Source organism: Perca flavescens, chromosome 15 (genome assembly GCF_004354835.1).
Source record: "Perca flavescens isolate YP-PL-M2 chromosome 15, PFLA_1.0, whole genome shotgun sequence".
Lineage (NCBI taxonomy): Eukaryota > Metazoa > Chordata > Actinopteri > Perciformes > Percidae > Perca > Perca flavescens.
The window spans coordinates 4,200,309-4,227,099 of NC_041345.1; the positions used below are offsets into that span (position 1 = coordinate 4,200,309).

At 41.8% G+C, this 26,791-nt stretch overlaps 2 protein-coding genes across 9 annotated transcripts in view; both read right to left on the bottom strand.

The window, feature by feature from the left end:
• Positions 1-598: 598 nt before the first annotated feature.
• Positions 599-11,242, bottom strand: ccdc134 (coiled-coil domain containing 134). Of its 2 annotated transcripts, none has more exons than XM_028598751.1 (7): positions 11,174-11,242; positions 6,695-6,828; positions 6,398-6,519; positions 5,413-5,497; positions 4,648-4,829; positions 2,208-2,279; positions 599-1,093 (listed from the first exon to the last, which is right to left on the bottom strand). In XM_028598751.1, exons 2-7 carry the CDS (start codon positions 6,795-6,797, stop codon positions 968-970), a joined length of 690 nt encoding a protein of 229 aa, XP_028454552.1. In that variant the 5' UTR covers positions 6,798-6,828; positions 11,174-11,242; the 3' UTR covers positions 599-967. The 2 variants fall into 2 exon arrangements, with proteins under 2 accessions (XP_028454552.1, XP_028454551.1); XM_028598750.1 differs by lacking the exon at positions 11,174-11,242 and adding an exon at positions 10,457-10,902.
• A 518-nt stretch (positions 11,243-11,760) lies between these two features.
• mei1 (meiotic double-stranded break formation protein 1) overlaps positions 11,761-26,791 on the bottom strand; it is a 62,790-nt gene continuing 47,759 nt past the window's right edge. For 2 of the 7 annotated variants that reach the window (XM_028598743.1, XM_028598745.1), the window contains 8 exons: positions 25,531-25,700; positions 25,128-25,212; positions 23,569-23,753; positions 20,775-20,856; positions 20,338-20,444; positions 19,395-19,523; positions 12,885-13,012; positions 11,762-12,012 (listed from right to left, as the gene is read on the bottom strand). In XM_028598743.1, the coding sequence (XP_028454544.1) occupies positions 11,937-12,012; positions 12,885-13,012; positions 19,395-19,523; positions 20,338-20,444; positions 20,775-20,856; positions 23,569-23,753; positions 25,128-25,212; positions 25,531-25,700 (962 nt within the window). In that variant the 3' untranslated portion in view covers positions 11,762-11,936. Of the gene's footprint in view, positions 12,013-12,884; positions 13,013-19,394; positions 19,524-20,337; positions 20,445-20,774; positions 20,857-23,568; positions 23,754-25,127; positions 25,213-25,462; positions 25,701-26,791 lie in introns of those variants that run through there. The other 5 variants (XM_028598744.1, XM_028598747.1, XM_028598742.1 and 2 more) reach the window with 5 other exon arrangements.

Genomic DNA, 26,791 nt, shown 5'->3' on the forward strand with positions numbered 1-26,791 from the left:
TCAATCTCAATTCCATAGATCGAAACCATTTAAATATGTCAATTTCCGGGAATTGTGAACAGAAAAAAACAAAAATATGTTTAACACAGACACAGGTGCAGGGTTGCAAGACAAAAGGGTAATTTTGGTAATTCTGTTGACATACATTTCAAACAGGATAAAATGTTTCTCATTAACTAAAAGGGACATTTAACAAACAATTACCAAGATTGGTGTAAAAAGAATGCCAAATATGTAAATGGGAAATATTCACTGATGATGGTGATAAAATAAAAAAAAGATTCAACAGGACATTAAATAAATAAAATAAACAAATTATGGAATACCGTCCAGGAAAACTAAATACAAGTCCTTAAAACTTTGAGCAGCAATAAGAACATAAATCTGCCTCTACAAATCTCAGTTCAAGGAAAATAATCATTACTTTTTCATTATCAATTCAAGCCGAACATTACCAGAAACAGGCCAAATTTAATGAGGTGAGGACAAATTTATATTTGGCAAACGAAGCATATGGGTTTTAGACACATTAAATCTAGACCAGACACAATACAGTGGGGGTTTTGCAGTTTTTTTTTGTTTTTTTTGTTTTTTTTAAAAAGATTATACTAATATGAATTATATTCCAAAGTACAGTGTTGTTACCCTCAGGTTATCAAAAATGAGTTTCCCTTATCAACTCCTATTCCAGAGACATCTTTTACCTCCTATACGTTAGATTTTCCAATTATGAATCACTGTAGATGTACAGCGATTCAAGCCAGAAACTGACTAACCTCCACTATCCCCTTTTTGTGTCACCTTGAGGGTTCCCTCTCTTGTTTTCAACAGAGCACCTGGCTTTTGTGAGGACAGCTTTTATTTCCTTCACTGTCGACAGGAGTCTACAAGTCAAGCCACCACTTGTGGACTGTGCGTGTGCTCCTTGACCCTCTTCTCTGCTCTCCACATGCGCCGCGCTGTAGCGCTATAGCTCGGTGCGGGAGCGGGAGATGCGAGGACCTTTCCTGATTTCTTTCCTTTTCTCTTCTTTCCTCCTCCTCTTCTCTTCCTCCCTCAGGATCTTCTGGAAAGCCTCGGCAGTGTGAAGCACCTGAAGCAGGCGAGTAAGGGTTAGAGAGATGGCTGTGTGTGAGAGATTTTATTATCTTAAAAGGAAACCGTATGATAAAGCAAAGATCTGTCTGTTCCTAGTTGTGTATGTGTAACTAGGGGGTTGTATTTTTTTGTAACTTGTATTTTGGGTTTCTACTAGAACATGTTTACATGCTTTAATGTTCAAAAAACACATTATCTTTCTCATACTGCCTGTCTGAATATACCTGTGTTCACCCTCTGTCTGAAACGCTCCGTTTTAGTGTCTGTCTCTTTAAGCTCCCCTAGCGAAAAAACAAAGTCTGCTCTGATTGGTCAGTGTCTCAGGTCCTTTGCAACTGCACTCTCGATGTCATTGCAGCCAGGGAATGACTGTAACGTCACCGTAGCGGCACTTTCTACTTATATACGTTTAGTATAGTTGGGACATCACAACCAGACAGCTCATTTAAAAAAGACACAGTTTCTGAATACGGGCTACTTGTCTAGGGCTGAGCAATACCATCCATCCATCCATCCATCCATCTTCGTCCGCTTATCCGGTGTCGGGTCGCGGGGGGAGCAGCTCCAGCAGGGGACCCCAAACTTCCCTTTCCCGAGCAACATTAACAATACATCGATATTATATCGATATTGTGATACGAGACAAGATATCGTATTAGATTTTGGAAATCGTAATATCGTATATGGCTTAAGTGGTGTCTTTTCCGGGTTTTAAAGGCTGCATTACAGAAAAGTGATGTCATTTTCTGTGTTACCAGACTGTTGTAGCTCTTCTATTATTTTTACCTTTAACTACTTAGACATTATATCTACATTACTAAAAATTATTTATCTTCAATCTCATTGTGAAGATATTTAGTTAAAGCACCAATTGTCAACCCTATAATATCACTACAATATTGACATTGAGGTATTAGGACAAGAATATCGTCATATCTTATTTTCTCCATATTGCCCAGCCCTATACGTGTATTTTTCACGGTATTTATTTAGCACCTTGACCTGCTTTATAATAAAAAAAAAATACATATCTCACTTTTCACAACATGGGACCTAAAGGGTTATCAAGAGAGGCTGAGGGTGGAACAACATGTATGCATCTTACTCACATCGTCTCTCTCTGTGCGGTATGGGTTTATAAAGTCTGGGGATTTCTCCATTATTCCCAGCTCCTGTGACATCTGAGAGATGAGCAGAACAGACAGATGAAGGAGGAAAAGAGGAGGAAGGGGGCACATTATCATTTATTCAAAAGGAGATAAGGAATGAAAATGACACACTGGCCCGTTGCTTACTCTGCAGCTAAAAAAGCAGTATGAGCTGCAGACAGAAATGAACATTTCTTCTGAGTAATATAGCTTATTTTATCATTTGAATCACTTCAGCCTTAGACCCTAAGACTGTGAGCTACATGAAACAGAGTAGGGGATCAGAAACTATGAGTGGGGGTTACTGAGGCACAAGTGAGGGCTGGAGGCAGACTTTCACTGCTGCTACTTCCACTATATAATCCTCTTGGCACATTGCTATGGTCACAGATTAATCCTGCAGGAGTTTAGTTCATTTACCCACACATTAAATAACTAATATTACTAAGCCCCCTCCCCCCCATCAGACAATTTGCACTACCCCACCCATACTGTTCTATTTATTTATTTACAGATGTACATACTGTAATTACATCTACCGGTATACATAGCCATATTCTACTGCTCTTCATCCTGCACATACACTTATTCTTACTACTCTCATAATGTTACCACACTGGACATAGCTGTACATATCTGTCTATATGGTTCATTCAGTTTATCCATATTTATTCAGTTTCTCTTATTATATATTCTGTTAATACACTGCATATATCTGTATTATTCTTACTGCTAGTATAATGTCACTGCTACTACATTGCACATATCTGTACATGTTGTTCATATTACAAAGCCATATTTATTCTGCTCTTATAACACTGCAATATATTTCTTGTCCTGCCTATGCTCCACCTGTCTATACCTGTATATCACATGGCACTCTTCTGCTTTTTTTGCACTTCTGGTTAGACGCAAACTGCATTTCGCTGTCTTTGTACTCTGCACAATGACAATAAAGTTGAATCTAATCATCTAAATAAGGAATACCAGTTCATCCACTTTCCTCTTTCAAGTTTCAAAGGCCACAATGCATCATGGACACATTTGATGACAAATGACACATTTTGCAGTGATGGCAGAGCAGCATTAGCTGACAGAGGATGTGACAGCCGATGCACACCTACTGTATAACCTGAACTATAAAGGCTGTGTCATATCTGTGTACTAGACTAGGGCTGAAACGATTCCTCGAATAACTCGAATAATTCGATTACAAAAAATCCTCGAAGCAAAATTCTTTGCCTCGAAGCTTCGTTAAATCAATGTAATTAAGGTTGTACGGCTCACTGTGTTTCCGCACGGAGGATTATTACTAGCGCAATAGGCTACTAGCACATAACAGGTTGACGCTTCTGTGACTGTCGGCCCAGATTACAATTGCAGACGTGAAGGAAGACGAAAATAGTGAGGGGGCTAAGAGAAGAGACGGGCGAGAGAAAACGACAAAGTTTGGGATCATTTTAAGCTGCAAACATGCTGCTACATCATCTCTGTAACAAACATCCAGTGTACACATCCATTCCACAGAGCCAACCCGACACAAGGTAGCTAACGTCTGCTGCTCTCGTCCACCGCGCTGTTTTACACAACTAGCCTACAGCATGCTACTCTGCTAACAGCCATGTTGTGTTTTAACAACAAGCTAAAACGAAAGCTGTCGGTTTGTAGTCTAACTGTTTATTAGTTTGCTACTAATCTTTGGAAACTTAGCTGCTGCTGGAGACGAACCGGCTCCTCCCCCCAGCATGGCCACTTATTGTGACGTCATCATGCCGGTGATTTCTGCATTCTTTATTCTTTCTCCTCACTGTGTACTAGGCTTCTGAAAATGTGTCCCCCAGAACATTGTAGTTGAATAGCCCTGCTGTAAGCTTTGTACCGTCACATTTACCCATCTGGTCAGTGAACAGCTCTTTTGCATATCCAGTGCAAAGAGCCAGAGGCAAGAAGGGGAAGGGGGCGAAAAAGATTTACATTTAAAATTTATTTTTTTCTTATTTGGCAATACAAAAATGTAACTTTTTCTAAAAAAGGAAACCTGTCTTTTGTATATCTTTTTTTTAGTAAACCGCAATAATAAATATTTACTATTGCTGTTTACTAAGTATTTCTTACTAAGTATTTCTTATCTGATTACTCAATTAATCAATGGAATAATCGGTAGAATACTCGATTACTAAAATAATCAATAGCTGCAGCCCTATACCAGACCAGTTTACACCACTTTGTGATAGATAGATAGATAGATAGATAGATAGATAGATAGATAGATAGATAGATAGATAGATAGATAGATAGATAGATAGTGCATTTAACTATTTTTCCATGTTCTCACTATACTCCTGCAGAGAAAATGATTCAGGTAACAATAAGGACAGGATAGGTGATTGTCAAGTCTTACAAGTGTGAGGACATGTTGGTGGGCTCCTCCGGTGAAAACCCCCGTCTGGTTACAGAAATTCAGCCCCCAGCGCAGCAGACCGTCCCAGTCATTGTTCCGGTCGTAGTAGTGGTGGACGATACGTGGGAAACGCAACGCCACGTCGCCAAAAAATGCTGTGTTCTCCACCACATGGGAATAAGCTGCAGAGATTTATAGAGAGAGGGAGGAAAGAGAGAAACAGAAGAAGGAGGACAATTTTGACGAAATATATTTGCGCTGACAAAACACACAGAAGATGCTGATGCACATAACAAGGGGAGGAGTGCAACTCAAGCAATGGTTGATTTTAGTTCAGGGAACACATTAAAATAGGTAGTGGCATTGAATAAGCCTGAAAAAGATGTATATATATGGGAAATGATATTCGTGACATTTCAGACAGACGTTAAAGCCGATATTATTGGCACCCGCTGGCACCGAAAGGTGAGGATGAAAGAAAGAAAGACTGACACGAGGTGGAGCTTTTAGAAAAATGGGGAACAGAGCACAAGACAAATCAGTCAGAGGTGGTGGAGACAGAATCAGAGTGTGAAAGAAACACTGAGGTGCTGCGAAATAAAGTGGCTTATATAAGTGGAGCAAGAACAAAAGACATTGGGTAAAAAAAATAAAAATAAATGAAATGATGAAACAGCTAAGGTGTAAAAGGGAATCTGTCTTGTGGGAGACAGAAGAAATGAAATGACATGATGAAACAGCCGAGGTGTAAGAAGTGAGTCGGACCTTCTTTGATCTTATCGTCCATTGGGAAGGGGTCATCAGGCTGCATGTTGGCCGCAACCAGGATTTGTCTCGAGTCCTCCAACACCTTTAAGAATGAGAGAAAACAGCTCAATAGCCAGATTTATTTACTCTACACTGTGTGCTGGGGATTTATGTTACTGTGGCGGTAACGCAGCTGGGGAATATAGATAGCATTTTAAAAAAGGAAAATGTATTCCTATCGTATTTTACACGGCACTTGCTTTACAGCCGAGATCGGGTGGGGCATTGCGGTAAATCTGCTGAACGCAACTTCCCAGTGGATTCTATTTGGACAAACAACGAGTGGCCAGAAGATCAGGTATATTACAATAAGGAGTTTAAACTGGGGGGACGTGTTTGAAACTGTTGCTTTAAAAGTTCTATCAAGAGAGAAGTATATGGAAGAGATAAAAGCAGGAGCGCACACACACAAAATGCTGACAATGTATTCCAGCCGCTTTGGTTGACTACGCTAGTTGTCCTTGAGACGCACGCAGATGCATAGATAACCGTCCTCTGTGAACATAATGCATTCTGCGAGGCAAAGCTCGGAGCTTAGCGCGAGTGAATGGCACTCCCAGCAGCCGTGTCTGAATAAACATTGAAATGCATGCAAGGAAACGTGGCGATGAATGTAAACCTCGGATTTAAAGCTTTCGATTCTCTGTAGGGGCTGCAAACTTTCTCATCTGCTGAGAGCACAAGACCGTCAAGCTCTCAGAAGTTCACGGTTGCTGGCAGTGTTTTTATTTGCAGACTAGTAGTGTTGATTTTGCTGCGTTCTCACACACACACACACACACACACACACACACACACACACACACACACACACACACACACACACACACACACACACACACACACACACACACACACACACACACACACACACACACACACACACACACACACACACACACACACACACACACACACACACACACACACACACACACACTACCTTGAAGAGTCCTTTGAGCATGATGTCTATGATCTTGTACTGCTGGTTGATGTCGTTCAGCTCGACCAGATTCTTGAGGGCGTTGAGTTGATCTTTCCTCTTAGTCTCAAACAGCCGCTTGTCTAATAAGAGGTCAGGAGGACACACACTCTCCACATGGGCATAACTCACATAAATGCTCTCTCATGCATCCATCTGTTACATTAAAAAGGCACAAAGACACACACAAAGACACACACACACACACACACACACACACTTTGGTGGCGGCTCTGCCCACTGGCAGCAGAAGGATACAGATCTCCAGGTTGGAGTCATGTCTCAGTCTGTGCGTGTCTGAGTCGGCCGAGCTGAGGGCGGCAGCGGCGAGCGCCAGGACCACCGCACACACACTCCGCATGGTCAGCAGGGGTCGGCAGAGAGGCACTCTCCTGAACAAAAAGTCGACAAGCCATTAGATGTGCATCACATTGTTCGACATCTCACTACTGGCACAGAGTTGTGCGATTTCAAGTTGTTCTAGGCTACAGAGGAAAGACATACACTACATATCTCTGAACACAATTCTCCGACTAGGACTGTCACGCTGAACACATTTTTCTTCCTTTGATACAGAGATTTCACTTTCATCTGAAAACAGTGAGCTTTCACTGAAATAGTTTTATTCATGAAGCCATTTTTCTTCTTCTTCCAAAGCTGCTCGGAAGGTTATTCTCTCTTGTGATACTTGTGGAATACGTGAAATAGAAAGACATGCTGGGGATAAGTGGTCAATATGGAACGCTAGAGGGGAGCTGGCATCTAAAGAGGGGCTCCTTATGCTCCTTTTAAAAGACACATCTGACGTCTGGCACAAGTTTGCATAATCCCCAGAGGAATTCTCTCTCTCTCTCTCTCTCTCTCTCTCTCTCTCTCTCTCTCTCTCTCTCTCTCTCTCTCTCTCTCTCTCTCTCTCTCTCTCTCTCTCAAGAAGTGGGCGTCTTCAACATTTTCATTCAGTTGCAACTTTGTTTCCCTTAGAGGCATTCAAAAGGGAGGGATGAGAGCGAGAAGATAAATAAAACAGCTAAAAATAGGGCCTCATCAAATGAAAATTTGATGAAAACCAAATGTTTAAGAAAACGGAAGTAACTGGAAAGGGGGAGAAGACAATGTTGATGAAAAGCTACAAGATATAATTCACAGAATTCATGCATAATTTAACAAGGGTTCCATCAATGATACTATCAGGGGGATGCAGAGGGGCTTGGATGGGGGGGGTGAGTGGCACGCAGGGAGAGTCAGATGTGAGAAGTGTGAGGAAAGCAAGAGCTGAGCGGAGAGCATAGATGTAATATAAGACCAGAGAGGCGTTGAGGCTTTTGGAGGGAGGGGAGGGGGGGGGGTAGAGGAGTGTGAAGGCAAGACCCTGCAGGGAAATAACAGCTTTCCTGGTGAATATTTTATTCATTCACACCTATGGTAAGACATAGCGGTAAAACGTAAAGACTCACAGATAAGAGAAAAAATGCAAGAAGGAGCCCGTGCAAGAGGATAACGAGCACCAGCGATTTTGCACTGACAGAATTGATCTTAACAAGCGCCCGACTGCCGAATTCTTAAATCTAAAAAGGACTAGGAAGTGAGCAAACGTCTCGGGTGCGATTGTCAATTTAGACTGAATGGAGTTGAATGAATTAAGAATCTCACTTAAATCAGAGGAGAAAAGCATAAGATTCGAGACGTACACTCCCGTGTCTTATTTATTATTTTTCTTACAGATACAGCAGAAAACAAGTGTTTCTGAAGACAGCAGAGTGAAGACAATGTTCGATTACGGCCAATTTGTGCATTCTGAGAACATCTTTTGGGTAGCTTCCCAGCTTTCTGAGAAATGCAACACTAAATATCCCTAAGTGCTGGTCGAAAGCCTCAATATTTCTAGATAACAGCCAAGGAAAGGGGGCCTTGTCTCTCCAGAGTTATTAGATGTTCCTGTGTGCTTCCATGCAGTCAGCCATGTAGCTCTGATGGATATTTACGGGCAAAAAGGTTATTGCCACCAGCACAATTTAATGCAGTCAACACATACCACACACCAAACCCAAACCCAAACACACACACACACACAGCAGCTGCTAACGTTTCCATGCAATTGGGCAAAGTGCTGAGACTTTGACTAGCGTAAGACGGACATTAGGAGCGGATCAATCATCTCTAATGTGGCATGGGCAGCACAGAAATGAGTTTAAATGCATCCATTAACTGTAGGCAGGATATCCCTAATTAAACAGGATCGTCATTTAAGAAAATCTACCGGTAAAGCACTCACGTTTTGAGATCCGATTACACTTGGCTATAGCCTGACCAAATGAGAGTGACATTGACTCACTGCAATGTTCAGGTGCTCCTTGAATCGTATGCTGGGCTGCTTGGGGAGAAATGAGACCTTTGAAGGATAAACCACAAACGAAACATGATTTCTGCCTGTGGTCATAACAGCAACAAGGGGAGCTACTCCCCCCACCTTTCTTAGTTGAGGTGTACAACAGCACAAAGTGTACAGCCCAGCGCACATATTGTAAGACCATTAATACAACCGAGCTGCAATAGTGGAAGGATGGATTTTAGAGCTGCACAGTTTAATCGATTAGTTGTCAACTATTAAATGAATCGCCAACTTCTTTAGAAAATCTCTGATTCCAGCTTCTAAAATGTGAATATTTTCTGGTTTCTTCACTCCTCTGTGACATTAAACTGAATATCTTTTGAGTTGGGGACAAAACAAGACATTTGAGGATGTCATATTGGGATTTGGGAAACACTGATAAGACATATTTTACCATTTTCTGAAATTTTAGAGACCAAACAACTAATTGATTAATTGAGAAAATAATCGACGGATTAATCGATTATGAAAAGAATCGTTAGTTGCAGCCCTAATGGATTTCTCTGCAGCTGACAACCCACCGACGGTCAGCAATCCAAGGTGGAAGGGCCTGGGTCAGAATTGGCCGGTCAACGTGTCACTCTAATTGGGTGAGGTGTTCGATGTGGGAAGGTCTGAAGGCGGTGTACTTCTTCACCGAAGCCATGTAAGCCCACGTAAGTCTCTTGGCCGGAGGAGATTTTCTTCTCTGCCAACAATCTCCTGAGGCAGAGAGTCAGATAAGTAGGCTAGCATATTTAATCATACTACACACCCGCTGTGAAGATAGCTCCCCTCTGTATTCTCTGCAGGGTGAAAATATGCATCAGATAGTCTACGATGCCAATCTGCAATTTCTCTTAATCCCGCAGGACAAGACGTAAATAAAAAAAAAAACTGAAAAAAAAATCTTCAATCTAGCGTGGGAATGGGAAATTGTCCTAACTGTTAACCAACCAACTCTGTGACATTAATTTCAAGAGGCAAAACTAGCCTTCGAGGCAAAAGCAACTCCTGAGAAGATGGACTAAGCAAGATGCTTATCAGCTGGATGTGCAGCAGGGATTGGATCCAGATTCCCCTCAGGCTGCCAGCCTGCTGTGGGAGGTTTGAGGTTCAAGGACTGACACATCCTCTCTCTTTCTTTCTCTCTCTCTGCTTGCATCTGTGAGGCTCTCTCCCAGTTATCATTCATGCAGAGGCACAGCCACTGTCATGCGTAATGGTGATGGCAGAGCCTGGATAAAGACCGTCATGTGGACCATTAATCACAGATTGCTTAATTGATTGCATGCACCCACCTGACCCGCGTTCCCTTCATCCGCGCGACTGTCTATACGGGCAACAATGAGTTAATTTACTTCATTTTAAGCAGATAATTACGCGTTAAGTATTAGGCTGTTGTAAGACCACATCTACTGGTGATGTACGTCAACTCTGCAATATTCCATTACAATGATGTACATGAGGTTTCCTCGAGGGGTGCGCTTTGGGGGAATTAAAGAAGTATTTGAAGTCACTCCTCGATAAATCGATTCCGCGTCATCGCAGCTGTATAGCCCCGCCGGGGTTCATCAGCCAGCGGCCAACACAGGTCAACCAACCGATAAAAGCCCCGGACATTACGGCCACAAAACTCACGGATCACTCACCGTGTTGTGGTGAGAAACGGCGGCGCCGCACGGAAGAGATTAGCGGACAGCGTTTGCTCCAAAGTAGTGCAGTTTAACCTTCTTCTTCTTTTTTATATTTTTTATGTATATCTCCACACGAGACGTTTAAGGTCAGCTCGCCGATGACGGGGACGAGACGGTCAGTGTGCCCCTCTGGATCCTCAGGTGACAACAACACGGAGGCAGAAGGTGTTCATTTACATGCGGCTCTCGCTGCTCCACTCTGCCAGCGCCACGATAGCACCGGCTGGCTCGCCTCGGACGAATGACAGCCAGCGGGCGCTAACCGAGGACGAGGATGTTGTTTCCGCACGGAGGATTTAAAGAGAGACACCACCAGAGCGTGGGGGTGCGTTCCTCATTTGTTTAGTGTGAGATGTGCTGACATTTTGCAAGCCACATTTATAAAATAAAATAAAAAAAGATTTAATAAAATACTTTTTTTTGTGATGTAAATGTTAGCTGTGCAGATTTTCAAGAAGGAATTTACTTTCTTTGAATGAAATGAACCTGAGAAGAACACTTATTGTTCTGTCTGAACAAATCACCACCTGAGAAATAAAAAAGTAGTTTTACTTTAGTACAAAACAACTACATTTATTTTCTTCCTGGAATACCTGACACCTAATCCAAACATCATCAGTGGACATTATAGTTAAAAGATCCTCTACAGTTAATCAAAGATTTTCTGCACACTTTTACCCGACGCTGACATCTCCCAAGCTTCCAGCTGAGCAGCAAGGGCTTGTTCACCTCACACCAGTGGCCTGTAGGGTGCCACACTCACAAACTCCTGTGTGAAGGTGATAATGGATCATTTACAACTGGGACCCTCACTGGGACAAATCCATTCTCTGGGCATAAAAAAAAAAAGAGTTGGGGCTTAAGTTTGGGATGAGTAATTGCTGCTATGAACAGGTCAATTACTTCTTTGGGTCATCCTTCATTTTCATATGTTGCATCAATCAGTGATTTGTACTATAAAGTCAAATGTGTCCAGAATCCATAGAAATGACTAGGCTATCCAAATAATAAATGGCTAAGTTGATGGTAGGTTTCACCTTGACCACTTCTATCACTCCACAGTTGTAAAATGTTAATAGAAAACAAAAATGTCTCTGTCGGATTGTCTCCTTTAGGTGGTGTAGTGTAGTAAAAACACCCTGGTATTGTGTACTAAATGGTATTAGATCATATTTAAAGTAGTGAAAGTAAAAATGTAGGCCTATAATAAAGAAACAATTTTGTTTTTTTGGATTTTTTTTAATGACTAAAGATCACTATTTATCCAACTTTTCTTTAACACTGCTGGTAAATACTTTCAAACTATTTTACTGTGCCACTGCCAAATGGAGACAGGAGCATGTGCTGCTTCTAAGAGCAGAACAGAAAACACACCAGGTGGATAGAAATTAAAGATCTGTAACAATAAATGAAACAAATTGCAAAATGGGTGGCGTTATATCAGTTTTCCGGAACATCCATCGGCTTTCACCGTGAAGTCAGATAGACAGATGGACATGTCTCCAACACGCCTGAGGACAATAGTTAAGGAGCGATGAAGCAGAAAGTAGATGTGTTTATATTTAAAAGCAAACAATCTAGTGGCTGGTTAGCTCAGTTGGCAGAGCAGGCGCACATGTACAGAGGTTTATTCCGACGCAGAAGGTCCAGGGTTCGAATCTGCCCTGTGATGGTTTTCCTGCATGTCTTCCCCCCTCTCTCTCCCCTTTCATGTCTCAGCTTTCCTCTCTAATAAAGGCAGAAATGCCCAAAAATAGGTTTCACTTGAGGCTCTGGGCCTTCCCAGTATGAATGTCCATAGAAAAAAATTAATGGGTATTTTTTGCATGAATCTACCGCTTCAATCACAGCTGAAAGTGTTCCACTTGTTAACGGTGCATTTATTTACTTAATGTGATATGAAAATATTGTTTTTATATGACAGCAGGCAATAAAGCTAACATCAAGCTGAACAGACTTAAGCGATATGAGTGTGTGTGGGTGAGCAAGAGAGAGTCAATCAGCAAGACAGATGTATTGAGCCTTTAAGTACTGATTCTGACTGAAATACAGTAACAGTAACCTGTGTTGTACGGCGGGCTGTCAAAGAGATTTAGTGAAAAGCACAACACAAGTCAATAAATTGCCAGAGAAAATCCATGAAGATGCCCTGCTGACGTTTGAAGTACAGTATGAGTAGCTTTCGTGGTGGGCTGTGTGTGTGTGTGTGTGTGTGTGTGTGTGTGTGTGTGTGTGTGTGTGTGTGTGTGTGTGTGTGACACACACACACACACACACACGTGTGAGCTTGGTGTGATTATATATGAAATAAGTCAGCCTGTGTGTGTTGTGTACAGTTCACAGTGTGTTTATGAGTGTGTTTCACTTCACAGATGAGGGATACAAGACGTTGCCGGGCAGACTGGGGCTGCAGCTCTCGGGTGGCGTCTGAAGGCCAAGGGAATCCATCATACCACCCACTCTCTGCTTGTGTTCTTCCGCGAGTGGAGGCTGATCGACATTGCTCTGGATCTGAATGAGCAAAAAGAAGAGAGCAGAATTTTATTTTGTTAAATTTAAAAAAATGGAAAAGAGAGACAGAGCAGGAGAGATAAGCGGCATAATGAGGGAAAGGATGACAACATGAAAGAGGAATGGAGAGAAACAACATGGGACATACTGCCAATATTGGGACTAAAGGTTAATAGGCAGTGAAGAAGGAGATGAGAAGATAGACTTGTAGTAGGGAGTAAAATGTCTGAATCAGAGGAAAGAAGCTCAAAGCCTTTTTTCCCCCTACGGGGCTGATCTTTTTTTTTTTTTTGAAAACTGTAGATTTTAAACCACTTAAAAACAAAATAGATAGGCAAGCTGACAAAAGGCAAATTCTTCAGACACACACACACACAAATACACACACACACACACACACACACACACACACACACACACCCCCCTATGTTTTGCATAGTGCTAAATAAGCAAGCATGACAGGAAGCTTCTACAGCGAAAACACCAACTATTTGTTTCAGCTGTCACAGGCAACACAGCAGAATTACATCCATATTAACACAATATTGTGAGCTACAGCAGCCTGAGTATTGTTATTAAAGCACCAAGATCCTTTATATTGTCACCAAATTAGCATCTTCATGATCGCCATAATCATCATTCTCTGCACCGGTGGAGGAAGCTGATGGATCTTTAAACACAACAAGTGACTGTTGCACTCAAAGTTAAAGCTGTTTTTATTTGGCAACAGTTCCCATCAAGTGACTCGAGAGGATGATATTTTGAGGAACAGGCAGGTGAAGGAAAGGGCAGAATAAAAAACCTCAGTAATTGAAAAGCGCGTAAGGGGAAATAGAGGTGAATGAAAGTGGAGTTAGTGAGGTGAGAACAATTTGGAGAGCAAAAGAAGAGGAGAGAGGAGGCAAAGGAATAGGGGGATACACTGAAAAGGCTATGTGCGCAAGAATAAGGGATAGAAAGATTGATGGCTAACAGAGTCCCTCCAGTCCGGGGGGAAGTTATTAGAAGTCTGCAAGCATTAGAAACTACGAAAAGGGACTCTCCCCTAAGACCAGCTCCGACCTGACAAGCTAATTCAGTATGCAGCACATAACCCTTGACACAGACCACTGGATCATATAGACATACAGTTAGAGACAGGAAGCACATGTATAAAGAGTCTGATTGGAGGACTACAAAATCAAATGATGCATGTATGCACTGCACATACATGCTTGCTTATATCATACTGTGTGCAAATATATGAGCATACGTGCCTACACACACATGCACGCACACATATACACATACACACACACAATCAGTAGATAGTTATGTCAGTGACTTTGCCACTGACAAATGAACTCCTTGCAAACTGAGATTTCACTTCAGTCTGCAGACAGATCAACAGAACCTATGAACAAAGTTCACTGTGTGCAAGTGCGTGTGTGTGACAGATTGGAGCGGAGGAGATGACAGGGGAGAAAACTTGTACGCTCTTGAGACTGTTAAGAGCAGTGCGTCTGTCACATTGAACCCTGCCTCCACTAAACTGCCTCGATGTCTCCAGAAACACACTGCAATACACAAGCACACACCTAAAGTACACAAGCAAAGAAACACAGTTTATGATTCCCTGGCACACACTCTCACTGTGAGCTGCAGTTTATGCCATCATTCTGTCACTCCTCTGCTTCTGAGCTACTTTCAGAATGCTAAATGTATTTTTCTGGTCATATATATATGAACCCAGATGGGCTTTATGCATTCGCTGCAAAGCTAACAAGGGTAACGACAAGGACATAGTTCATCATGTTCAACTTATGCTGAAACAAAATGTTCACAGGGAATACCTCATGCATTTGGAGCCAGTTCATACAATAGCATAATATTTCTTGTGTGCATAATTTGGCGAATGAGACTAATTACTACTTAATGCTGTGATCACAAGAGAGCAGAGCAGAAGTCACAGTTGAGCAAAGTTGGTTTATGTGCCGAATACACCCTCATGATTTGTGGAACAAAATAATTGTCTCTCAACAACATATTTTCTTTACTTTTACCAATACGACAATATCCAAATGTTACAGGTGGAAAATACAAATGACCATATGTGTGTGTGTGTAAAGCTCCGCAATAAACTCAACTGCCGCAAGCATTATACCATTTTTGTGCTACTCAAATGAACTTAACTGCACAATACTCATTTCTGAAAACACCACTGAGAACCTGGGGGGCTCTACTAAGTGTCACTACCACATGACGGTATTTCTCTTGTATTAAAAAGTCAGGCAAATTACATTTTAAGATAAGGAAAAAGACCCCCAGTTTCAGTTTCACATTTAAAAGACAAATTGTTTATATAAAAGTTTATCTTTAAAAGGATATGCACAACACATAATATTGCAGAATAACCTAAATAACAGTGTTTATTAATAATTCACCAACCAGTAGAGGTCTTTAGACTGACACAAACTTTTTAACATCTAAGGCGAGAAGGGTTTACATCCAACATGAGCAGTGAAAGGCTGAATAGTGCACAGAGACTGGATGCATGTAATTTGTATTTGCAGGAGGAGACTGTGTGCAATCATCTTCAAAATAAATGGCCAGCAGCAACAACATTTCTACTGAGAGCTAAACAGATATTGTTCTGACTTAAAGCTTTACAGTCATCACGACGTGGCATCATGACTTTGCGTAAACATACACGCCACTTTCCTAAAGCCAGATGGTGTGATATCTGGACACATTTTGAGCTATCAACGTGTATGTCTACGCTGTATACAGTGGATGTAAACATACACACCACGTGGCGCCGCCACGTTGCGTGTTATCGCGAGAACGTGACATACTATCGCGAGAACGTCACACGCGTGTGTGTAAAAAAAAGAAAAAAGGTTTAGGAAAAGAACATTGGGAAAGGCTTTAGTAACACAAAAAAACTACAAAAAAAACATGACGGTGACTAACGTCACACGCTTAGGAAAACAATAAACGGTTGGGTTTAGGAAAGAAACATTGGGGAAGGGTTAAAAAAAGAAACTATGCGTCTTGATAACACGAATTGGCGTGTCATACGTACGCCACTTCATGAGATCAGTCTGGTCATCAGATTCAATACTTGGAGGAAAAGAAGTAGGGACTTTAAATTTTACAGAATTTGACTGGCTTCCAGACTTTAGACAGTAAGTTTGAAATAGTACCCTGACTTGGCAGCTCTGACTGCAGTTACTGCATTTATTCTTTGAATACCTTAATGCAAACCAACCTTTTGGGTCCAATGTGCGTCTTGGTCTTTACTAGGGGTTAGGGCTGCACGATATTAGGAAAATATATAATTGCGATTATTTTGACTGATATTGCGATTGCGATATGATTTACGATATTGGAGGGAATGATTATTTTTGTATCATTATTGAATTATAAAAATTATTGAAGTGTGATTATTTTTGCGAGGATCTGTACCAAACAAAGATTTTTTCTTTAGTCTGTAGGAGAGGATTTGTAGGCCGGGACGTCTCAGCAGCACCACAATACTTTATTTTAGAATGGTTTGACACATATTTTGCCTTTAACAAATATTGCGCCCCATTGTGATTTCGATAAAATTTCGATTAATTGTGCAGGCATACTAGGGGTGTGACAGACACCCAGCTCACGAGTTTTGCCATAAACTCAAATGACTGGCTTCTTTCCTGTATAACTAACAGGTACACTGTTACTTATTCTATATGTATGGTGGAGAAATAGGCCCAATCCCAAAGTCCGGACTGACAGACTCACAGACTTTCGTAAGGGCTTAGGGTTGTCCCAATGTCGAATGTCAAAGGGCGTGAGGGTATGAGTACACACTTACTGAGCCCTTTCAGTGAGTCTGCATCAATGCAGACTTCTCCAAAGGAAATTACCCACAGCACGACACACGGCCACGGAACAGACCAACCTGTTGTCCAGCTTGTAAAACAAGAGCTTGAAATAATGTGGAATCACGCAGCCGTCTCCTGTGCCTTGGCCGTGTGGAAAGCAACAGACTTAAAATGAAAATTCCCAAACCAGCAAGTGTCAGCAACATCTTTGTTATTAAACGTTGCCAAGGTAACATGTGATCTTGTGAAGTGCTGTCCCAGTCCCATTTATACCTATCTGAGCCCATGTGGCTTCACACACTCACTCACTTAGCACCTGAGATCAATTAAGTCTGTGAGTCTTTCGTCCTTAGTCCTCAGGGCTCACTTTGGGATTGGGCCATAGTCTCTCCACTCAGAGAACCAAGGTTACAACATAACTAAACGTTTTCTGGCAGTAGTTGAGACCAAATGTTTTGTACTTGAATTTGTCATTGTACAGTAGACAGAGAGAAATAAAGCTTATTTTACTATAGTTTATGATTATTGATTACATTCAAAAGCACAAATAAATTACCATCAAACATTCAACAGATGATTGTTGTGAAGACAGATGCTATATTCTCCTCCTCTGCACTTTAATAATTGCAGCAATAAACAAGGAAGAAGGCTACTCTGGTATCAATTTATTAAATTACATATATTATAGGACGAAGGGAGAACATTTCTCTTTGTTTAATATCATTAAAAGTAAAGTTAGGTTTTTCTGTCCGCTTCCCGACTCATTTAAACAGAGAAAGAGAGTGATCTGCGCGAGACAGCGCCACAGTGAACTGCACGCTGCGGACGCGTGTGTGTCTCGGCCAAGAGGGGGGGGAGGGGGGGGGGATTTAACTTTGATGAACGGTTGGAGGATTTTATATGCTAATTTCAAGGCTGCTGCTCTGCACTGATATCGCGAGACACTTTTTTTACCTCGACGAGAAATCTCGTCACACCTGTAGTCTTTACCCAGGTTCTATTCCTTGCCTTGTTACACGTTCTATCCACTTGGAGGGACTTCTAACATCAGCCTGGCCTTAAAGGGGATCTACGACATGGCGCATTGCATTTCTGGCACGCTGCTCTCTGTTTACATTATATTCCACCACGCACACAGCGACAAACACAAATCAGCAGAGAACTCTGTAATGAAACATCTAACAAATGTATTGAAGCGGCTATGTCATAAAGGCTAACGGTGCTCGGCTAGCACAATGACATCATGTTAGAAAGCACAGCCGAAACAATGTGTCATAAACTAAGTAACAATAGTGTTAGCCACGATGCTAACGGCATTGATAACTAAACCAAACTGTACTGTCACTACTATTTTAGTGATTTGTAAACAACCTGTTTCTTGCAGATTGTCACGTTACTGAGAATACAGCTGTTAGAAGGTAACAAATTGAAGTTGAAGCTAACTCTGACAGCTGTAGGGCAGCTAACATTAACTTTAGCTGCCTCGTGAAGCTCCCAGCTAAGCTCCTATAACTTGCGACGAATTTAGTTAACCAGAACGAGCTAACTATTGATAACATAAGCATTTTGGCTCGGTGGATGTCGATTTTAAAGTCATGCTATAACTGTTTCCCATCCTTCTTCTGATTTCCAGCCGCAGCTTGTCACTTCTCCCTGCATTAACGTTACTCAGTACGTAACGTTAGCTCACAATGCCTTGTGTTTTTCACTCCCGTAACTTATTGTTCATCAGATGTGACATGAGAAGAGGGAGATTAGCTAAGGTTAGCCACCCTTTTTATAAAAAATAAAAAAAATAAATCACATTTGAATAGTAATTTCAGCATTCAAATAGTATTGATTTTTTTACTATTCAAATTATATTCCGACTTTTGGAATTTGTTCCAACAGCCCTAGTAGATATTAGAGTGCAGTGGAAGAGTGGTTTGGGAAGGGCAAAGCGCAAAGGCTGCTTGTGTGAGATGTGTCCAAGACAGGTGCCTGACAAGCAAGATAGTCAGTGTGTTTGCGGAGGCATCAGCTCCAGACCACAAGTCTCAGACAGCAGGCACAGACCTCTGACCTGGTCTTTGCAATTTCAACGTTAAACTAGAGCCCTCAGTCGACCGTTTACCCATCACCGCTATGTGAAGTATGATAAAGTCCCACCTTGAGGCTACTGTTATCAATCTGCATTTTGCTGCAACAGTGCTTCTGTGCAAAATGTTGGTATTTTATTTGCATAAACAAACCTGATCCTCCCCGTCCACATTTTCGCTGCTTTCTCTGTGCTTTTCTGCCAGTGCTGTTCTTCATAGCAAATACATACACATTTTGATAAACACTGCAATAACCCAACTAATACTGAACTTTGCATGAACTTAATTTCCTTTCTAATTCATTTATTCAAGGAATGTACTGTAGATATTCATGGGTAACAGCATGTTTAAGGCCTATTGCTGTGAGACTCCACAAAATGTTCTCAAAGGGTGTCCTACATTATTTCATCTCTGTGTGTGTCAGTGTGCATGTGTGTACACCATGAAGGGGTGTACCTGTGTTAGGAGCAGCCTGAGGGCCTGTGCGGTTTCCTCGCTGAGCTCCTTCACCCCTCTCCTCTCCACCGCCTCCATCACCTGGAGCAGGTCAGGCTCCCACACGGCCGTACTGCCGTTCTGCAAGAGCTGCAGACACAAAACACAGAGAGATGTACACATACAAGTGTACAAATCATGCACAGATGATGTCATTAAAGTACATATACAAAATTAGAGTAGAGTGAAGGAACAAGACAGGCGCCAAAACGGAGTGTTTAAGACATTAAAGCATGTAAACATGTTCTAGTATGTTTACATGCTTACATTACATTACATTCTGATGGATAGATGTTGTTTTGTAAAACAGGGTAGGCGTAATAAGCCATGGCTTCAGCCTACACCTTTTCGGTTACCACCCTTGTTTCTAATGAATTTGCTGTACATATATTACGTTCTATGTTGAGTAACCGAATAAACTTTCATTCATTCATTAGAAACCCAAGATACAGTACAAGTATGAACCTGAAAATGAGCATACTATGGGACCTTTAAATCTGCTCCAATTTTGTAAAGATTCAAAAATGTGAAAAAGGTGCAGATCACACATCCACAACAAAATCCTCCGTGCAATTTCAGAAATTTGGGATGTGACATGGTTACAGTTGACCAGTAGGTCCTCACCTGATTTTACTGAATAATAAATGAAGTGTTTTGAGCTTCTGTTTACAGCACAACATATTGTAATGTTTCTTTAATTTCCTTGTGTCAACCTGCATAACCCTTTGCTTTGTTCACTCTCATTACTTATGTGATACAAATGCTACTTGTATGTTTTTATAACATTCATTAAGTTTTTATAATTTTAATATCAAACATTTATTACTGCCTAGAACCATGCCCAATAAATTATACTTGGGTTTTGTGTGTGTGTGTGTGTGTGTGTGTGTGTAAAACCTCTCACAATTGTGAGAAGTCTGAGAATGGCAGGGTGCAGACGGCAGCTCTCTCCTGAGTTGAACAGGCAGTAGAGGAGGAATCGGCTCCATGGCTGACACACCACGTACTTTGCTAACACGCAGACATACGCACAGAAAACAAACCCAGGGGGAGAAAAATGTAATAAAGTGGGGATGCTTAAATCAGATCAATTCTGTTTAATTCTGTTTCTGTTTAGTCTCTCCTGGGGCAATTACTGAAAATGGTTCATGGTTGATGACATAAAGCAGGCATGTAAAAACAAAACAAACATGCATGCTACATAGTTTAAGATGAGATAATATGAGATAGAATAATACCTGAAAATCCCTGCACACACTCTCTTTCATCTTTCTTTCACATGCGCACATGTACAGACAACCTACACTCGCTCATTCCCAAAGCTGTCTCTCTGTCTGGTACCTGTGGCGGGACTCTTCCTCTGTAGGAAGCCGAGCAAGGAGCTTAGACAGTTGACTGAGGCTCTCAGCAACAGCTCGTGCTTCTAAGGAGAGAGAGAAAGAGTAGGGTGAAGCATGAGGGAAAAGTCAAGTATACAATAAAAAAAAGGAAGAAGAAAAGAACATCTTCCAGCTCAAAAAATGTCAGGTCATTGCAAGTCATGGGAGCCACGTTGATGTGACGTCTGCCTAATGTGCTCCGACTTGGCAGAAATGGCACGTGCTCACCAATTGACAGACCAAACCGGAAACAGAAGGGAGAACAAGGGCACACCAGAGAGAGCGACTGACTGAGGTTTTAATTATGCATGTCTCTCCCACAGTGGCGGTGCTAGCAGTAAGCTCACTGTGTAGTGTCCAAAAATACTGAAGTAGGCCAGACGGATATGTAGACAGTAGAGAGTAACACCCTAATCCTGAGGGGAAGGGGAGGAGATATGAGAAGAAAGGAGTCATGAGGATGAGTGGGAGGGGATGAGAGAGCGAGGGAGGTGAAATAGGTAAAGGTAAGAGAGAGATGAGAAGAGGGCAGATGAGGAGACAAAGATGAAAGGAGATGTTATAATAAGAGCGAAGAAATGTGAGAGACAGTAAGTGGGAAGAAAGCAGTCAAGAAAGCAGAGAAGAGAGGAACTCTGGAGCTGCAGCGTTTCCTTCTGCCACCAAACCAGAGAATCAAGAGGAAAAGAGAGGAGAGAGGATGGGAGCAGGGAACTCTTACTCATATCAGCAGCTGTACAGCAGACTACAGAGCACTGAACCATAGAGCCGAGGATCACTTCAGCACTACAGTTTTTTAAACAGAGAAGAAATGCCACTGGTGTGGAACCAGGGGCTGGCATGCTGCAGCATAGGCACTGGCTAAAAAAAGAAATACAACAAGCATAACACCCAATCATCCCATAGTTTCTATATTTCATCCACAAAAAAATATATCTCCATTGCAAATATACACGTTATGGTGTTTGTTTACTTGTCATGACTGAAGCGGGTAGCTAAAGCTGGTATCTGTTATGTTTTTAATTTATGGTATCATTATTAGAACCAGATGGCGTAGTAATGGCCAGTGTACTGGAGGAGCTGGGTTTCACATTTTGCATGCAAATGAGCATCGAAATGAGCCCAGTGGTATTACAGCTGGAGCTTTTTCCCCAGGTTATTTGATCACCCATTCAAATACGTCGCAGGCTTCTACACAGTCTCCCTCGACAAATCGGACACCGTTTCTCTAGTTCAAACGTCATTTTGATGACCCTCTCACTGCTGTGCTGTGTCTGTGTCGGCTGTAAGGTTTTAACGACCTGCCACGGAGACACTGTGGCAAACAAACAATTTAGCTTTAACACATATGTATCTGGATTACCTCTAAATATCGCATTATTTCACAATTCCTTGTTAATCTAAACACTTAATTATATACGGATGTGAATATAAGTGTAAATCTAGAACATCTGCTCTTTGCAGAGGCTCCATTTCCATATATGCAACTGCACTCCGAGATTGGAGATCACAATCAACTCCGTCTTCCAGCACTGGCACAAATTACATGCAAATAACCTGGACAGTGAGCGGCTCAGGTTCAGCTCTGAGTCTCACATCTGGGATGAGAACAGAAATACACTGGGCTGCAACAAGGCAGAGATGCTTGCGGTATCTTTAGTAGTTGTAGTTGGTATAGATACATATAGTTGGTATAGGTACAGGTCATTGTAAAGCAGGGTAAATAGGCATTTTAAGAGATACATTTAAAAAAATACATAGTTTTCATTTGAAAGAAGGTTATATTAACAGTTGCTGCATTGCTTCAACTTCCGTTTTAACATCTTCATGTTTTAGTACAAACCTTTTTGGCACTCTTTCGAATAAACAAACAGTTCATTCGTCATCTCTCTTATTCATTTCATGGACACAGTAAAAAAAGCATTACCACCTTTCATGCTGGAGCTACTCTTAAGTCCTGCAAGCCTTGTGATTCATTGATTCACAATATCTTAGCTTCAGTCATACAGAACAAATGCATCCGTAAGACAGTTCAGACTCGGCCATTAATGGCAGCAGTCAATATTCATCTTTATATGTGTGTGTGATAGAGCATTTTAGTGCTTCACATTTATGTACAGCAGTACCTCTGTGATGCTGGAGCCGTGCTTTGATCATAAAGAATTACCAGGTTGAAACAAAATCAAAAGGTGTGTGTAAGTATCAACATACGTAGTAGTTGAGTGCACAACAGGAGTTTATAGTTTTTTTTTTAGAATCTTTTCGATAAAGACTGCCATATTTTGTGCACTGCATTTATAGCTTGGTTATTGCTCTGTGCTGGCTGCTACAAAGGAGAAGTAGTGCTTCTTTATTTATTGTAAATGAATGCAGGTGGGACACCAGTCTGCCTCCTTTGTAATAAGCAACCAAAGTCAATACGCTAGCTACATGTAATAACGTTCTGGTATTGCTCTGGAGATGTGTGCCATTGCATTATGCTAACTGCTAAATCAATTGAAATATAATTTTCTGCACATCCTCATGTGTGATAGGCTGGTCCATGCTGTAAAGATGTAAAAGATTACCTTTAGGTTATCTCTGCTGCAGAATAAAAGGAAAAACAAGAGAGGGGAGGCATTATCATATCAGCATTTAGGCCCACTGATGTGTGAGCACATGGTTATGTATTCTTGTTTGAGAATACATGTGCACCAGGAAAATCTCTCCCGTGTTAACACAAAGACACACAGATCTACCCCCCCTGGTATTACAACCTGCAGAAGAAGTCCACTGAGAGCAATCGAGAGGCACTGGGCTCCTCTGGAGCCAAGCGGGTACAAAGTGCCATCCTCGACCCCCATAGGTCTGGGCCCAAGCAGGCCAGGACCAGTGCTCAGACACACCACTGCTGATGCCAGGTCAGCATCAAGGAGAGCCTGCAGCAACCTCAGGTGGCTCACTGGAAAGATAAAGAGAGAGAGAGAGAGAGAGAGAGAGAGAGAGAGAGAGAGAGAGAGAGAGAGAGAGAGAGAGAGAGAGAGATATGGGGAAGAGAGAGAGAGAGATATGGGGAAGAAAGAAGAACAGGTAAATGGCTGGAAAACCAAGGGGAATTAGGAGTAGATGGAATGCCTGAACACACAATAGAGCAGGAGGATGAGGAGAAAGCAAACACATGTGGAGGGCATATGAAACGGGTGCATGGTAGAACCGAAGGGAGTGAGTGACATACAGAGTTGGAAGTGGAAGTAATAGAGAAAGATGGAATACAAGGAATAGAAAAATATGTTAAAAGGTGGGTAGCAGAGGGAACAGAAGCCCAGCAGTAGCAGATGAAAGAAATGGAGGGCAATTTTTTGAATTGATATGTGACAGACAGAGAGAGAGCGTGTGAGGCAGTGAGAGATAGGGTTGAAGGAAGGTCAGCGAGACTAAGGGACCACAGTGGTGATGGAGATAAAGAGAGAGACACGTCCAAAATGATTGCTTAAACACAGAGGGATCCAAACTGAGAGCTGCCAGCCATCTGAATTGCACTTATACCATGTACACTGAGATTAGAGCTCTCTGAGGGAGGGAGGACTCAATTAGTGGCAGCAGAAGAGAGGGAAGAGAACCAGAGCACATAGATAGATAGAGAGAAAGGAGGGATGGTTGGAGGCTGAGTGAAGGAGTGAAGAGAGAGAGAGAGAGAAAGAAAGAGAGATAGCGGGCAGAAGGAGGGAGCCGATACATCACTGCAACCCTGACAGGCCACTTATCTAGCTGACAGACACAGGAGCAGAAGGGATGATCTGTCTCCGAGTGTTGCAGCAGGATGTGGGCCACTTAATATAATGAAAGTGTGTGAAATTCATGCCCAGGGTTTGGTTAACTCCGCGAAGGATACAACATTGACAAACAGCCACTTTATCTGTGGAGGAGTATGTGTAAACCAAACAGAGGTGAACCTCATTAGTCTATCCGGAGGTCTACACCATATATGAACAGTTGCTGCAATAATCAGGAATGCCTGACACTCTCCAAATCTGAACCAAACTCTACTGACATGTATCTAATGTGTCTGTCATTGCACTGGACAGTGTAAGAAGCACACAAATACAGAAAGGATGAAGCTGAGAGGAGATTAGGGAGAATGCACAAAACTGAGAGGACAAAACACGAGTTGTGCACAAACACACATGGTCCTGGAAAATCACTTTAGCGTTCTCAGGTTACACACACTTGCTTTAAGCCTAGCACTTGCATTGCTGATTAACTATTTTGGTATATTCTGTCTGCAAGGGTATAAGTCTTTCAAAAATAATCATTAAATAAAAATTTTTTTTGTTACCCAGCAAGAGATTGTCTGTGTTTCTTTTTTGAACAAGAAGTCGCTGCACAGCTGTGTCCAGACTCCAACTGATGCTCTTTTGCACCTTGAATAATGAAGAAATAGAGAGGAAAAACAAGGGAGAGGATCAGAAAAATAACAAGATTGCATCCAAACATCTCATTGCGAGTAAGATTGTATTATCTGCGCAGTTATAGCAGTGTTTAATACCACAGCTGTACCTACTTTGATATGTATCGAATAAATCCAATTGGTGTTTTGTAGTCTGCGTTCACATATGAATCTATGCTCTAATATTCTGTGTGTTCTGTGTCTTGCCCTTGGCTGTGCCTTACCTTTGCCTTGACTGTTTTAAGTTCTGTACAGAAGTTGTGATTAGAGCAACGCTAGGCAATGTGTGTACCTGTGCAGAGTTAACACGCTGCAAGGTAATGAGGGAGGACAGGAGTAGGTGGCTGCAGCACAGCAGCGCTGAAGGAGGACAGGCTGACGGAGAGAGGGATGGAGCAGAGGAGGAGAGGACTGTCTGCAGCTGGTCCATCAGCCCACTGTTGGAGAGCAGCACGGAGACAGCTGGGGAGGAGAAGGCACTATGTCATCACACTTTGATGGGATCTGCACTTGTATGTCAGTGTGTGTGTGTGTGTGTGTGTGTGAGAGAGAGCATAGCAGTTGGTCTGGATGACTGCAGACACCCACCCACAATTATGCAAACACAAACACACACACAGGCAAAACTTGGTAAACTTAAAACACATGAGGCACAATCACACACAGGCCCACATTCAACTGCTCAAACACACAGAAAATCACCCACTCACTTTCACATCATACTGTAGTATTATACTGTAAGTGAAGTCTGACCTTAACCGAGTGCATGGTGCACATATCTTCTGATTTGACTGAATTCACATTGTAGAAGGTTGTTGCATGCAGCAAAAAAATAACAGAATAAAGGGGGTAACATAACATTGGGGTTACATACAGTTGATAGGCAGCCAACCAGGGCAATTGTATGTACTAGTCAAATTATAATTACATATTATTTTAATAATATCCTTTTTGCTTTGAGATTGACAAATGTGTTACTATTCCTGTCCTATTCACCATCAGCTGAAATACCATTGAGAATGAGAAATAACTTGCATCTGTAAACTCACCTCTAGTGATGAAGAAGCAGATGTGTAGAAGCAGTAATGTATTGCCATGGGCATAATTAGCTTTGCTTTCCAAATGGCATCTCTGCTCTCTGGCCACGAGCCTCACCTTATTAACTACAAACCAGCTCATTGCTGACCTCTGCTGAGTTGTTTTTCTTGTTCAGGTAAATTATTTAGCTTGTAATAAAATCACAGCAATGTGTCATGTTACATAATTGATGTCTTTGGTAAGAGGCAGTGTAACGTGTCTCTAGTCCTCCAGTTGATGGCAGCTCATAACTTTAAGTGTACAAGACAATGTGCAGGGCTGAGCCACAGCCTGTGTACTATTATGTAATGACATACAGAAGGTATCGGCTTGTATGCTAATTATTTCCTGTGTGCCTCAATGCTGCATGCTTGGCAAGGTCAGCCTCTTGCCTCTGTCAAAGCAGGGCAGAAGAAGAGACAAACTGAAACAAAGAGACAGAGAGCAAGCTAGAAGCAGGCAGAGGGTGAAGAGGC